The following is a 14,408-nucleotide window of genomic DNA, read 5'->3' on the forward strand; positions in this document are numbered from 1 at the left end:
GATCTTGTATATTCTATCTCATCTTGCTACTAAGCCTACTCTCGTAAGCCAAAACTTCTCTCTACTCAACCCAACCCTATGCTTCCTTTGAGCTTGTCCTTCTAACTAAAATCCTTCATAATTTCTCTCATCTGGCAATGAACACTTACTCCTCATAAGCTGAAACTTAAAGTTAAAATCTTAAATCTTATCCTTCTATCCTTGAGAGCCTTGATTCGAGGGAGAACAAGTCTAACAAAGACCAAATGAGAAGCAAGACAAAGGAATGCTCTAGTAAGATGGACCCAAAGCCAATAAACATTAGAGATGGATGAGATCTCATGTATGCAAGCAATATTCCTATCATGCCAATTCAAGTCCAAATTGTTCCCTTCATGTTTCTAAGTATTCTTGATGAAATAACAATATATAATTGGCTTAATAATATTGATAATCTAGATAACAACTACTTGAGTTGTTGAACAATAATTATAGCCAAAAGATCACTCTTGGTAATATAATATTCAAATTATGTGATTAGGATAGCTTGGTGGTTTAAGATATTTAAAGATGTAGATTGCTAGCTAACAAAGCTTTGTTAAGACCATCTACAATTGGTTTATCAATTATAATTTTTGTTGCTTGTAATATCAAAGAGCTTGCATGAAGTGAGACACAAAAATATAATTTCCAAACAAGGAGATTGATTGCGTGCTCTATGTGAACTCATTACATGTGTCAAAGTAGAGAGAGTAATGTTAAGAAGTAGAAATTGCGGTCATGCAATGCTACATTGGATGGGTGATAAGGTAAAGTAAACACCTCGCTTAAGAGGGGGTGTTGAGAATGTAAGCTTCGGTATTTGCGGGTGTGTATTATGTGAAAGCACTCTTATGTGCTTAAGATTGTATGGTGCATGAATATGGATGAGAGATGTGGAGTAAAGTGTGCCACATAGGGCACACATGTAAAGTGTGGGTTGTATGGTGTCACATGGGGACACACATGGAAAGTGTGAGGCTACATAAATGAGGCCTTATCTCTTCTATAAAAGTATAGCCATTGTATGCAATGAATAATAAGAAGAGAACATTTGTTGAGTGTGCATATTGTTTGCCTTCTCTTTGTAGTCATGGAGTTCCTTGTCTATTACAATCCTCCGTGATAGTGTATCAATCATTTTGTACACACCATGATCAACCCCACATTGGGATTCTTGACATGGTATCAGAGCCAAGGTTTAGGGCTATTGATCATGGTGTACTTATATGTGTAGATATCATTGTATGTGGTTTTCCCGAATTTAGCCTTAGTATGTTTTAGCCATTCCTTCCTTAAAAATCTTGCACACTCATTATTATGCTGGTTCACGATTTCAAGGGAGCTAAAATCTTTTGAGAATTATGAAGAGGCCATCAAATGAAGGATCTTTGTATAATGGAAGCTGGAAATGGAGCTTTTCAGTACAAGTCGTGGAGCCATTGTCAACAAAGAAGCTGCTAATAGAAGGCAAAGGTATTTGGTTTTTTTTTTGGTTACTATTTTTGAGCATGGAAGAATGCTCAAATAAGAAAAAGGTTGTTGTTTGTGGACATTGTTGTCCTATTGGCTCTTGCTATTAAGCAAGAAGCATGTAAAGATGCATATACTTGCTATCATTGGTATGGCAAGTGGTGTTGGGTTGGTTGCAATCCAAGTTGGAACATGCTGGTTGAGGCATGTCTCATATGTACACTCAAGGATGAGTATGTGGAGTGGAAGCAAGGAAGGCTTTTACACATTGGTACATTGAAGGCTTCTCAAGAAGAGAAGCATGTGAAAGGCGACCTTGAAAGTGTATGTCAAAACAGAGAATGGAGATCTACAACCATGGCGAAAAAGAAATTCATCTCCTCTAATCGAAACAACTCCACCGACGGCAAACCAGAAGGCTCCCTCCGGTCTGCCATCGCGTAGATCTTTGGTCGACAAGCAACGTGCTAATCCTGCTTTACAAGGAAAAGAATGCGGCAAAATACACAGAGAGAGATAGAGAGAGATCGAGATCAAAGCATAGCCTTTTTATGGGGACTCCAGAAACGGGAAGGAGAGATGTCGGAAACTCGCAGCCTCTGTCATTGGAGGAGATTTTAAAGAAGCAAAAGGAGGAAGCTCTCCAACAGGCGAAGCCAGTGTTCTTGACAAAAGCTCAAAGGCAGCAACTAGCTCTTCAACGTCGTGAAGAAGAAGTTGCTGAACAAAAGAAATTGCTTGAAGATCAAAGGAAGCAGCTCTTTGGGGTCGCTGAAAGTAGCCGTAAGCAGAAGGAGCGAAAGCAACTGCTGTAACACGTCAACTTCAGAAATATCAGAATATCACATCTATGGATGTGAGCTCAGGCAGTTTTGCCAAAATGCCTTATGCCAAAGCTACAGTCATAGGCATTAAAATACCAGAAGATGCAACTGTTGGGGTACATCCCATCGCAGCTGTGAAGTGCATCCCGTTGTAGCTGGGGTACATCCCATTTTAGCGTTGGGGCGCTAGTGGATGCCCTCGAGCTCCTCATTACCTACCTCAACTCCAACCTCCCCAATGCCATCTTCATCTATGAAGAACACCCGCAAAACCCAAGCAGCACAGTAGCGGAAGGAGAAATGAAAGAGAACAATGTAGAAGAAGATGAGAGACGATAAGGTGCCACCTGTCTCACAAGGATAAACTCTTATCGTTAGTTTTTCATGAAAATGAATATTTTTGTGAGTAGTCGTTCCCACATCATAAACAAGAGCCACAATGAATTCATTTCTAAGCATAATGCTTAGAAGCATGCAATTGTACTCACCCATGGTATGAGGGTACTCTACCCGAGCCCACCTAGAGGCTCAGAATGAATGTATCTACATGCATGTATGTCTCAAAAGAGTCTATTTGAGACAAGGTTGCACAAGAATTGGCTTGTGCGAGGTTCTCTGCCCGAGATTAAGATCTCAAAAAGAATTTTGCGAGTGCATGGTGTGTGCACATGACTGTTGCACCTTGAGGTTTGTCATACCTTTCCCGAACATCTAGGATTGTTCAAAAAGGATGGGGTAGGTTCACCCGAGCAAGTGGTGCTCAAACGAACATTGTACACGCACATAAAACATGCATATGGTGGACTAGAAGTGTCTAGTCGTATAAACACTCCAATATAGCATTGAGGGGGAGTGTTAAGAAGTAGAAATTGCGGTCATGCAATGCTACATTGGATGGGTGATAAGGTAAAGTAAACACCTCGCTTAAGAGGGGGTGTTGAGAATGTAAGCTTCGGTATTTGCGGGTGTGTATTATGTGAAAGCACTCTTATGTGCTTAAGATTGTATGGTGCATGAATATGGATGAGAGATGTGGAGTAAAGTGTGCCACATAGGGCACACATGTAAAGTGTGGGTTGTATGGTGTCACATGGGGACACACATGGAAAGTGTGAGGCTACATAAATGAGGCCTTATCTCTTCTATAAAAGTATAGCCATTGTATGCAATGAATAATAAGAAGAGAACATTTGTTGAGTGTGCATATTGTTTGCCTTCTCTTTGTAGTCATGGAGTTCCTTGTCTATTACAATCCTCCGTGATAGTGTATCAATCATTTTGTACACACCATGATCAACCCCACATTGGGATTCTTGACAAGTAAGGAGATAGAGGTCTGTGTAGCTTTTGCTCACATAGTACTAAAAGGGTCTTTACAATAATTGCCACTATTGCAACCATTGTTTCTCCTTTCTTTTCTCAATAGGTTGATTCCAAATATGGGCCATGTTATTATAAGGACACATTTTACATGTGAGGCTAAAGATCTAAAAAGTGAATGAGTGGATATGTCAAATGAGTTGCTAGCTTTAGAGCATTTTTTGTAGTACCATTTTGTCTCCTAGTAATGCAATTTTGGATCTAATGGATAGCAATTTTTATCGCTTTCTTGCATAGTAATGTAAAGATCACAAAAAGTTATAGATTGTAACTTGTAAGTTAGCTTAGCATACAAGTTTTAGAATGACACAATAATGTGGCTCCAACCAATTGTCTACAAAAAGGAAGTTTGACATGAGCCTAAGATTTCATAGCCATATGTCCATGTGTGTGTGTAAAATATGTATATGCAAGTTTTTGTACACATCCATACATACATACTTGCATGACACATCCATACATACACACATATTTGCATAACATGTATAAGTACTTAGACACTAAAATGCGTAGCATACATGGATACATAAATTCGTAAGTAGACAATCATGCATACATATCTACAATATGCATACTTATACATATACACATATATCTACACACATTTTTTTGTATAAGTTAATCACACACTCCACACACATGTGCATGTAAAGAGACACACTCATTCACATGCATCCATGTGTGCATGCACTCATACACCATCCCCCCACATGTGAGATAGTTGGGAATCATTGGTATTGCTATAGGATGTGGACTTGGAAATTGTGATGTAGAGTAGAGTAAGTGACATGACATTGTTTTCAACACTTTAGAATCAAGATGCTAAAGTGCCTCCATATTGTATTGTGATTCGACAACTTGAAAAAGGTGATGCCAATGTTTATAATGTTAGAGGTTAGGTTGCATCAAAAATCCATGACATGAACTTCCAACATATTGGAATCGAAACTGTCAATGTTTCATGAGGTACACAATGTTTCAACATCATATTTGGTAAATAAGGCCTGTTTTTTCAGCTAAACATACATTACTCTACACATTTGTGGTTATGCTTCTTCCTTGCCAAACATAAATATGTGCATGCTTCGTATGACATGATTATTGATGTTTTGGTCACATTCTCTTCATAGGTAAATGTTTATGTGCCCTTAATTGTGTGTTGATCAAGGCTCACTTGAGTGACATGGTTATGTAGAATTCTACGTGCACGTTTCTTCAAATATAAGTGGTATATATTATTGGGTGCCATCATTAATTGAGGTTTCAATTTCATTGTTTCTTTAGTAAAATCTCTTTGATGCTTCATACATGGTGGGAGAATATGGATTAAGAAAGTGAAGAGGGCATGGACCAATAGATGTCTTAATCTTCCTTTGATAACAGTATCCCTAAATGATAGGAGCACTTGATGTCTGCTTTAGAATGCTTCAAACTCAAAAATGAGACCAATTAGCTTCTCAAACTATCTCTTAAGGGAAGAAGCAACTTCCTTCTATTAGTGCGAATTGTACATGAATAACACCCTATCATTTTTTCTTAAAATTTAATTGTATCTAAATACATTAGAATTTATGATTAGTAATAACAACATGTTTTAAACACAAAGAAATACACATTTGACATTTATTTTAGTTTGGAAAGCAAAGTCAAAGGATGCAACACAATGGATGCACCACAAAGTTTATTTTCCATGTTCAAGGGTGAGAGTCTACTATAATCATGGAAACTTCCTACAATGTTATTAGGAAATTTGTAAAATAATTACATTTTATCAAAATTTTGGAAATCAATGATTCACATCAAAAGAGGAATTCTTCAACCATATCTCTAGGGTTGATAGCATTACCGAATTGGTCTTAAAGTTGTGATCTAAGAATGGCTTGCAAAATTGCCAAAAATGATTAATTGGGGATTTTATTTAATAATAAGGAAATTTTTCATATCAATGCCCAAGTCTTGAGAAAATAAATAAATATTGGGGAGTTTTCTTGCTTTAATATTTAAATGTGGCCTTTGCACATGCTTAAAGTACACTAGGAGACATATTTCTCAAAATTGGTAGATATGCTACATGATAACACAGGTACAAAGTGACTCATAGACAAAGGATATGTAAGGAAAAATGAACCTTTCTTACCTTAATATGCATGGGAAAGTAAGTTTGTCTATGCTTCAGTAGTCTATGAAATGGAAAGTCTCACTGAAAGATTCAAGTTGGCCTAGACAATAGTAGCCAAGAATTTGATTGCAAAGTGGTGGACCTTAGTTATTCTACTAATTTGGGAGGGGAGGCTTGGTGGTCAATTGGCACTTAGGTGACCCTTGAATAGTGTTCACAAAAAATTGTTGACAAGGCATACAGAACCTTCTAGCTAAAACTATTGATCCAATTAAGAGGTTAAAGAATAACATCTCAAAATTAACTTATTTCACAAAACATGGCAGAGATAGAGCTTTACTCAAGAAAAATCTTGTGGATGGCACTACACAATTTTAAATTTCTTTGCTTATCCTAATGGTGATGTTCTTTTTTGCCTATTGTAGGATGTTGAAGATTACATGCAACTCAAGGGTGGAGCAAAATTGAAGCTATTAAATTGCAATTCAAAGGAAGTAAAACTTGATGGGGATGCACTTTACACCATTTTTCTTAAAAGCACCATCAAAAAAGTAAAGAAGTAAGCTTATTACCATGATAGAGGATGAAGAGGGGAAGCCTTAAAATGAGGACTTCTCTATCACTAAGGTATTTATTTGCCATCCATCATCAATTGTAGGAGCCATCTGAGTCAAGTTGGGAATACTAGAGTGCTTTGTAGGATTCCTTGGCCCCAATTGAGAAGGCTATTTCTGTGGATTGCTCTACTTATTACCAAAGCATTTTTCATAGCGGAGTTGGATTTGTAGTCAAAGGAATAAAAATGGTGATATCCCTTGGCTGGAATGGGATCATTATCAAGGTTTACGTTGCTTTGTGGGAAGTATGCAACAAGGATATCCACAAATTTAGCAATGCATGCATGAGAAGGGGGAACTTCCTAGTTTTTTCAACTTTGGTGGAATCACACTTCTTCCCAAATCAATATCTATGAGAAAACCCATCAAGTGGTACCCCCCTCACAATTCTAAATCTCTACTACAAGATTATTAGCCTTAGCTCAAAGGATCACATTTATATTTCCTCTAACATACTGTACCCAAGAAAATATGGCCACCTTCATGGGAGAAAGATTCATGACATTATTCTTAACCTAATATCTCAATGGATATGCCCTTGAAAGTATAGTTAGTTTATACTTCTATACGTGGACTTACATAGATCTTATGATAGAATTGGATGGGATTTCATAATTGTAGTCTTAAAAAAGTTGGGACTTGGATTCCAATTTTATAGGATGGTTAATGTCTTGTTTACTAATGCCACTACAATCGTTGGTATGAATGGGATAATGTCCACTTCCTTCCAACTTAAAAAGATCAATAAGTTAGAGTTGTATATTGGCCCCCTTGTCATTTGTGGTCTCACTGCTAACTTGTTTTTGAAGATGATTGATTGTAATTTCCAAAGAGATGTTATTAATGGGCTCCCTATTTTGAACAAGAGTTAGATTTGTGCATAATTACTTGCCAATGATAAATCCAATATGTTAGTGGCTAAAAATAATAATGTAGAGAAGTCCTTGGACATTTATGACTAGTATCCTTTTGTCTCACTTTCACTAGTAAGTAATGTTGAAACTAGAATCCTTTACATTGGCCATGAGGATCCTTTGGCTTGAGTTTTTTAACTTGGATACTACTAAAGATGGGGATGATTTTCTAGTGCCTTCATTGCCCAATAGGTTTGGGGGTATCATAGCAATAGAAGCTTCAATGGATTCTCAAAAAACTTGAAGGAAAAATTGGGAAACTCAGCCATCTTTCTTTTTGTTTTTGGGGAAATTAGCAATCAATGACAAAATCTTGTCAAGAATGATTACATTTGTTACTATTATCATGCCCCGATGGGCTAAGGTTGAGAAATTATTGAAGGCCTTCTTTTGGAGCTTTGGAGGTAGAGCAAAGTGGCTACTATTTCATAAGACATGATCACTATGGCTAGAAGAGATGGAGGACTAGGACTAGATCCACTAAGTTCAATGACTAGAAGAGATGGGGGACTAGGACTAGAGCCACTAGCTTAAAAGGTAAAAGGTTGATCTTTAAACTTGGCTAGTATCTAGATTCTTGTCAACCATGGGCAATCATTAGCAAACACCATTTAGTTTGGCCATCCCCCATCCAAGCGTGTGGATTGACCTATCTTGGGAAGAAAAGTTGTTGTAAGCTATAGGCCAACCCTTCCCCTTGAGAGGCATCTATGAGTAATGGAGAACTATAATCATAGGTCTATAATTGTAGGTCTAGAATGGAGATTTGAGCCTAGCCACAAAGGGGACACCACCCCTACTTTAAGTTATAAGGGTATACCCAGGTGCCTTCAAATACTAATTTGTCCTAATGGCTCAAGAAACCTAATCTCTAAGGCCATATATGACAAGGGGTTGGCAAGGTGAGTAGATATTTAAGATGATGAAGAGAAGCAATCATTATAGCTAGGGGAGATAGAGACCAAATTCAATTAAAAGGGGATGGATTGGATGAAAGAGACACTTCACAAGATAAGAGATGAGTGGCCCCCACTATCACTTTGTGTGGGTCTGAATGATTTCAATTAAAAGGGGATGGATTGGATGAAAGAGACACTTCACAAGATAAGAGATGAGTGGCCCCCACTATCACTTTGTGTGGGTCTGAATGATTTCTGGAAATGCTTGATCAACCACAAAGGCAAACCAACTTGTAAGATGAAGAAGAGGTTGAGATTTGATAAATGATCTAAGATTCTATTCCTTAGACTTAAGAGGAAGTGAAAAGATGTGTTCCCTCTTACCTAAACCCACAAATTGAGTCTCAAGTTACCGAAAACTTGGAGTGCTACTCCCAACCAACAACTTAACTTGTAGTCGTGGAAAATTACTTTAAGGTGCCTCTAACCTAGAGACAAGTTTGCCAAGTTTAGGAAAGTGTCCAACCATTGCCCTATATGTCGCTAAAAGGAGTCAATTTGCTTTGGCAATGCAAAGATGCTAGACCTTTATGGGTAAAAATCAAAGGCTTGTTTAAGCTCTCTAGTCTCAATGCAATGATCAAGATGAGAGCTAATTTTTTAGGCACAAAGCTAATCTAGATGAAGAGAATCTTAAGCTATGGAATATTGCTAGGGTTGTCATCTACAAGCACCTATGGTCAAATAGGAACACGGTTGCTATATAGAATAATCTTATCTTATCCATTGATACTCTATTTGGATTGTGTGCCTTTGAGATTCATGCTCTCTTTAAGGCATTATGCAAGTATGCACATGTTTATAAGATCTCCTACAAGAGCTACTTGCCAAAAAGCTATAGGGGATGTGGTTTATCCTAGCTCTTTCCATGTTAAGATGTAAATATTTGCATTATAATTGAAGCTATTGTATTTGCATTTAAAAGTATGTATGATTCCTTCGATACTAAATTTTGGGTTTTTCTTGCAAGAGGGGCCCTCATGGAATGAGTTTGAATCTACATCCCACACTATAGCACAATTTTCAAATGATGGTTCACATGCATACAATGATATTGGATTTCAAATGTAAATAGTAAGTATACATAAGCTTGAAGAAGTTTTTTGCTCATTATGATTAGCTATAAGAAGTCAATGCAACAAATGATTGGCAAAAACAAGCCCTTGATTTTGGACCATAAATGCCTTGCATGCATTTCAAAAGAGGCCATGTGACACATTCAAAGCTTAATGTGTGTTGGTACACACTTTAATTGAAATACATAATAAAACAAGCAATCTTTCCTAATGCACCGAGCAATCTTTGAAACACAAACTATGCATTAGAATCCATTCTAGGTGTCATTCTTCCAGCTTGAGGTTCCACTTAACTTGTTAAGTTTTCATTAACTTAGGAAAGGCATTAACCTAACCCCTTGAAGAGAATTCAATTGTTCAAAAAAAAATTACATCTTAGATTGGGTTTGATTTCACCTCCTTGGGGATCTTTAATTCTTTTAAGACAACTACTTGGACTCAAGGACCTTTATGGTTCCCTTGAACTATATTCTCCCTTTATGGACTTGGAAGTTTAGCTTCATGACTTGATAAGGCAAGGAAGAGTTTCTTTCCACAAGGAACTTTGAAAGGAATCCTTCACTCATATACAATCTCCTAAATTATTATTGGATTAGTCTACCTCATTTGTCCTTTATCTTAAGTTTCGTCATAAGGTCTACACCTTATTAGTATGGAAATGATATCCTCTTGGTTAGAATGTACTTACTTTCCTCAATTAAGTCTTCTATGACCAAGCCTTAATGAAATGGACTTTATAAGCAATTTCCAAAGTTATTTAGCATGATCTAAACTAGCCATCCTTCTTCTTTAGATAGGAAAATTTAGGTAGTACTTAACTCATTATTCTTATCTTCAAGACAATCCAACATCCTTTCAAAGTTAACGCTATAAACCTAGTGCCTTTTTGGATCCAACTTTCTTTGAGGAAATCCAAACTAAGTTTAACCTAACATCCTATTTAACGAGATCTGGAATAAGTGCAACCTAATCTCCTATTTTATGTAAAATAAAGAAGGAATTCTAAACATCCTTCTCTCATAGAACTTTAGCTAATGTTTCTTTCCTTGTTCGATATTTATGCTATCATTATCAATGCAAATTTTAGTCTAATTATCAAAGAACTATCGTTCAATGCATGGATTTATCCCATCATGCGAGGGAATATCTTCTTTTGTGAATTCTCTCCTAGGGTGTTAACCTCATAATCATAATGCAATGCACACATTTATCCTATAATGAGAGGAAATATCTCCTTTTGAAAATTCCCTCCTAGGGTGTACCTTAGAATCTGCCTATCGAAGTCACAAAACATCATAAGATATGCTCGGGCTCCAATAGTTGTGCATTTACATGGATTATTTATTCATTCAAAAAATCAAGGAGAAAGAGGGACCTAGTGGAACAAAATAGAAAGACAAAATGAAAATTCATAGTGGCCCCAATAAAGTGGGTAAGAAAACAATCAAAGGAGCTAGCTCAAAATTGAAAGAGAAAATAGGGTGTTGCAGAAAAATCTAGTGGAAAGATTTTATTCATTGGCACCTTAGGTGAATGGCATGGAGGGCATTCCAATGCCAGAATCTTTGAAAAACCACAGAAACATCCAAAACCTGTTGAAATTATTGATTTTACCAGTAGCATACACCTTCTGAACTGGAACTCTTCTATTCAGAATTTCCACTGGTATCATTGTGCAAATCAACTGACTTGACCAGCATGTAGGACACAGGGAAACGCAGATAGTATTTAACATAGATACAGTACGCCGGATGATAAGACTTTAGAAGCACAAAAATATGGCTCTGATTCCCCATGCATGCACCCAGAAAATGGGCATTTGGTGCAGGTTATCATAACCAGTAATGAAGGATATGCAACCCTCAACTGCAGAAAGAAAAGTATGCCAGTGGTAAATAGCACAATCTAGCTGCTGAACAACTGGCAACGCGCATTGCACCTGGCGTTTCCCAAATCTCAGTGAGTTCTGAGTTTTCATTGGAATCTAGACATTGAATGCCTATATAAAGCTCTACATGCTGCTACAGTAAATATTTCTAGGCAAACCTACAGCCGACAGATCCGGAACAAAGCCTTACAGTGAGCAGACATTGCCACAATGGTCCTGAAAGTAGGTGAGCATTAGAGACTTGACTCTCAGCTGAATGTGCTTCTATACTAACAAGTCTTTTGAGCAACAATCCGTAAACTAGGGAAGAATGCTGCTACAGTATCTGTGAAGCAACCTCAAAGATTGCAAACATCAATATAAGCACAAGCAGCCCAGTTCAATGGTTTTATAACTTACACCTCCAGTGCTTTACCAGCTATTGCAAGAGACTAAACCCAAACCAGACAAGCAGAAACATCCAAACTCGGGCAGATTTGTCACCCCTAATGTGAGCAGAACTTTTCATTGAATCAAATACCCAATACAAACTCACACTGGCACAGCTTGATCAAATATTAAGCAACAAATGCCGCCTTAATGCTGGAATCACAACATCTGGAGAGCTGAGCTGGGGCAGGTGTCCCTCTGTTGTAAGTACCTCAACTATGCTCTTGGATCCAAGGTTTTGATGCAAGTAATCAGACACAACCACTGGCACCGCCAAATCCTTACTGCTCTGAAGGATATGACATGGCACTGATATATATGGCAAAATCCCTCTAAGATCGCTCTCAAAGATGGTTTTTGCGACCCCAAAGGCAATGTCAGGCCTTACACAAAACAAAGTCCTGCTGAATTCCTGTACTGCAAATGAGTCCATGTCATCCCCCACTGCAAGAGGGGCAAAACCTGAGACCCAAGCCTTGAAATTGGATTGCATTGCTTCAAACAATTGATCAAGATCCTCCTGCTCAAATCCACCGAAGTAATTTACATCATTGAGGTACCTGCAAGAGGAGTACCAGGGAAAGTATCAGTATTCCCATGTCCGAGTTTGAAGAGATATCCAATGGATAATGTCATATGCAAAACAAGAACCTGAATTATCACAAAATTAGGGCAAATAAAGATGATGATAACATGCCTGGGTGAAGCAGAAAGCAATATTAGCTTCAAGAATAAATCCGGGCGTTCGATAGCAGCTAAGCAGCCAACCATTCCCATGACCGAATGGCCGATGTAGATACATGAGGGGACTTGAAGCTCCTCCAATATGGCGAGCAAATCATATGCATAGCCATGGAGAGTCGCATAGCGCTCAAAACTGAAGTGGTCAGGATTGGTGGTGCCTGCTCCCAGGTTGTCAAAGAGGAGCAAACGGTAGTCATCAACCAGGTGAGGAATGACCTGCTTCCACACTGACTGATCCGTACCGAAACCATGACCCAACACCACAACCTCCTCCCCAGACCCAATAATTCTCACGTTGTGCACTTCCAAGAGGGACATGGCAGCTTCCTCTGTGAAGACCCCGGCGACCCACCTGGCGGCACAGAGACTACAGGCTGCACCTCCAGCTCAGCTGGAAAACAAGAAAGTATGTCAGATGGACTTGGTACACCAATATTAAACTTCCACAGACAGCTCCCCAGTCGCTGTTCGTGGTCGATCATGGTACAAGCGAAGCACTGACAGTGATAGGGATTAGGTAGGCAAACAAGTGAAAACGTCCTTTTGACAGCTAAATTTACATGATAGCAGAAACTACAGAACATCTTCAATTTTTAGTAGCACATGCAATACACAGAGAGAGAGAGAGAGGCTCTTTGGCGGATCACGTTACCAGTGCATCGGCCATAGCCACTGCTCAAACTCGGGGTTGAAAGGTCTGCATTATTTCTAATCCAGAGGCTCGAGTCCCCCAAAATCAATGGAGGCAAACCCCAAAAAATTTTGACGATGAATACTCCGTCAATCGACCGCAAAACATTGTGAATTACACGATAAAATCCGAGAGCGCCCAATCAATGTCAGGCATTATGAGCATGACAACAGCTAAGAGCAGGCGAATGACGATGATTTCTTGTTCCGCACACACAAGCACACCTAGACAGAGGGAGCGAGAGAGTCTCTCAGAGCGAGAATTATGGCCTCAACCTTTCGAATGGAGCCGCGATGTGTCTGTCGAGTGTAGGTGAGAGAAATAGGGAATCTGTCAAAGAGAGATCGGCCTATCAGTTGTAAGGGGAGCACGTATCCTTTGATTTGCCTAGCTTTTCTAACTAGGCTATATCGTATAAGCTTTTAGGCTTTAGAGTAGACGAGACCTCTTTTTCGGGAGCCTATGGCGTTTCATTATGGAGGGGTTTGTGGAATTTTCCTTAACATAATAATTTAAGAAATTAAAGAAATCAGATTGGTTGCTTAGCAAAAGCTCTACTAAGATCTAATTAGTTGCACCCACTACACCCAGCATTAGTGAGGGTTGTGAATCCCTACACACAAATCCCTCTTCCCCCATGTTGTTGTGTTGCTACGCACGCACAGTGTGAAAAACTCTAGAGTGCATTGTCATTTGGCTTTCTTATTGATCTAGAGAACCAATGCCATATAATTAGTCATTAATATCAGTGTCCGTAATGTGGATGGTTAAAAAATATTAGATTTTTGGACAAGTTTAGTCAATTTTTGATATTTTAAATATTATATCTTGTAAAAATCCAAAAACTGTAAACAACTTCTAGAATAGGATGGCATGTAAAAGAAAGCAGGTAGCTTTTAGCCATTTTGGGAGGATTGTATGTAAAAAGAAGGATTGGCGAAATCGCGCGACGTGCGATTGCAATTTTCAAACAGTTAACAGCACTCCGAAAACTAGGAGGAGAAGGAGTGATCTGGGAGTATTCTAGCCAATTGTGCTTCTGCTGCTATTTTTGCCCCCTTTTGGAGCCAATGGAAGCATCAAATTGGTGGTTTGAGTAGCATAGAGGAAGGTATTGTTTTATGCATATTTTTGTCTACAAGAGATTTATCTTCTCATAATGCAGAAATAAATTGATAGGCTTCACCTTTGTGAGTATTCTTCTACATCTTCTATTTCTTTCAATCCCTTCTCTTTCTTCTACTCCTCTCCTTGAATCTCCCTTCACCCTGTTGTC

At 38.4% G+C, this 14,408-nt stretch overlaps 1 protein-coding gene across 1 annotated transcript; it reads right to left on the minus strand.

Moving 5' to 3' along the window:
• Positions 1-11,084: 11,084 nt before the first annotated feature.
• On the minus strand, positions 11,085-13,540 carry LOC148040451 (karrikin insensitive 2 receptor CA-like). Its single transcript, XM_087699500.1, has 3 exons — positions 13,094-13,540; positions 12,395-12,832; positions 11,085-12,257 (listed from the first exon to the last, which is right to left on the minus strand). Exons 2-3 carry the CDS (start codon positions 12,757-12,759, stop codon positions 11,819-11,821), a joined length of 804 nt encoding a protein of 267 aa, XP_087555626.1. The 5' UTR covers positions 12,760-12,832; positions 13,094-13,540; the 3' UTR covers positions 11,085-11,818.
• Positions 13,541-14,408: the final 868 nt, after the last annotated feature.

This window comes from Lygodium microphyllum, chromosome 2 (assembly GCF_053477565.2).
Source record: "Lygodium microphyllum isolate KBCC chromosome 2, Lygodium_microphyllum_v1.1.10, whole genome shotgun sequence".
In the NCBI taxonomy this organism is placed as follows: domain Eukaryota; kingdom Viridiplantae; phylum Streptophyta; class Polypodiopsida; order Schizaeales; family Lygodiaceae; genus Lygodium; species Lygodium microphyllum.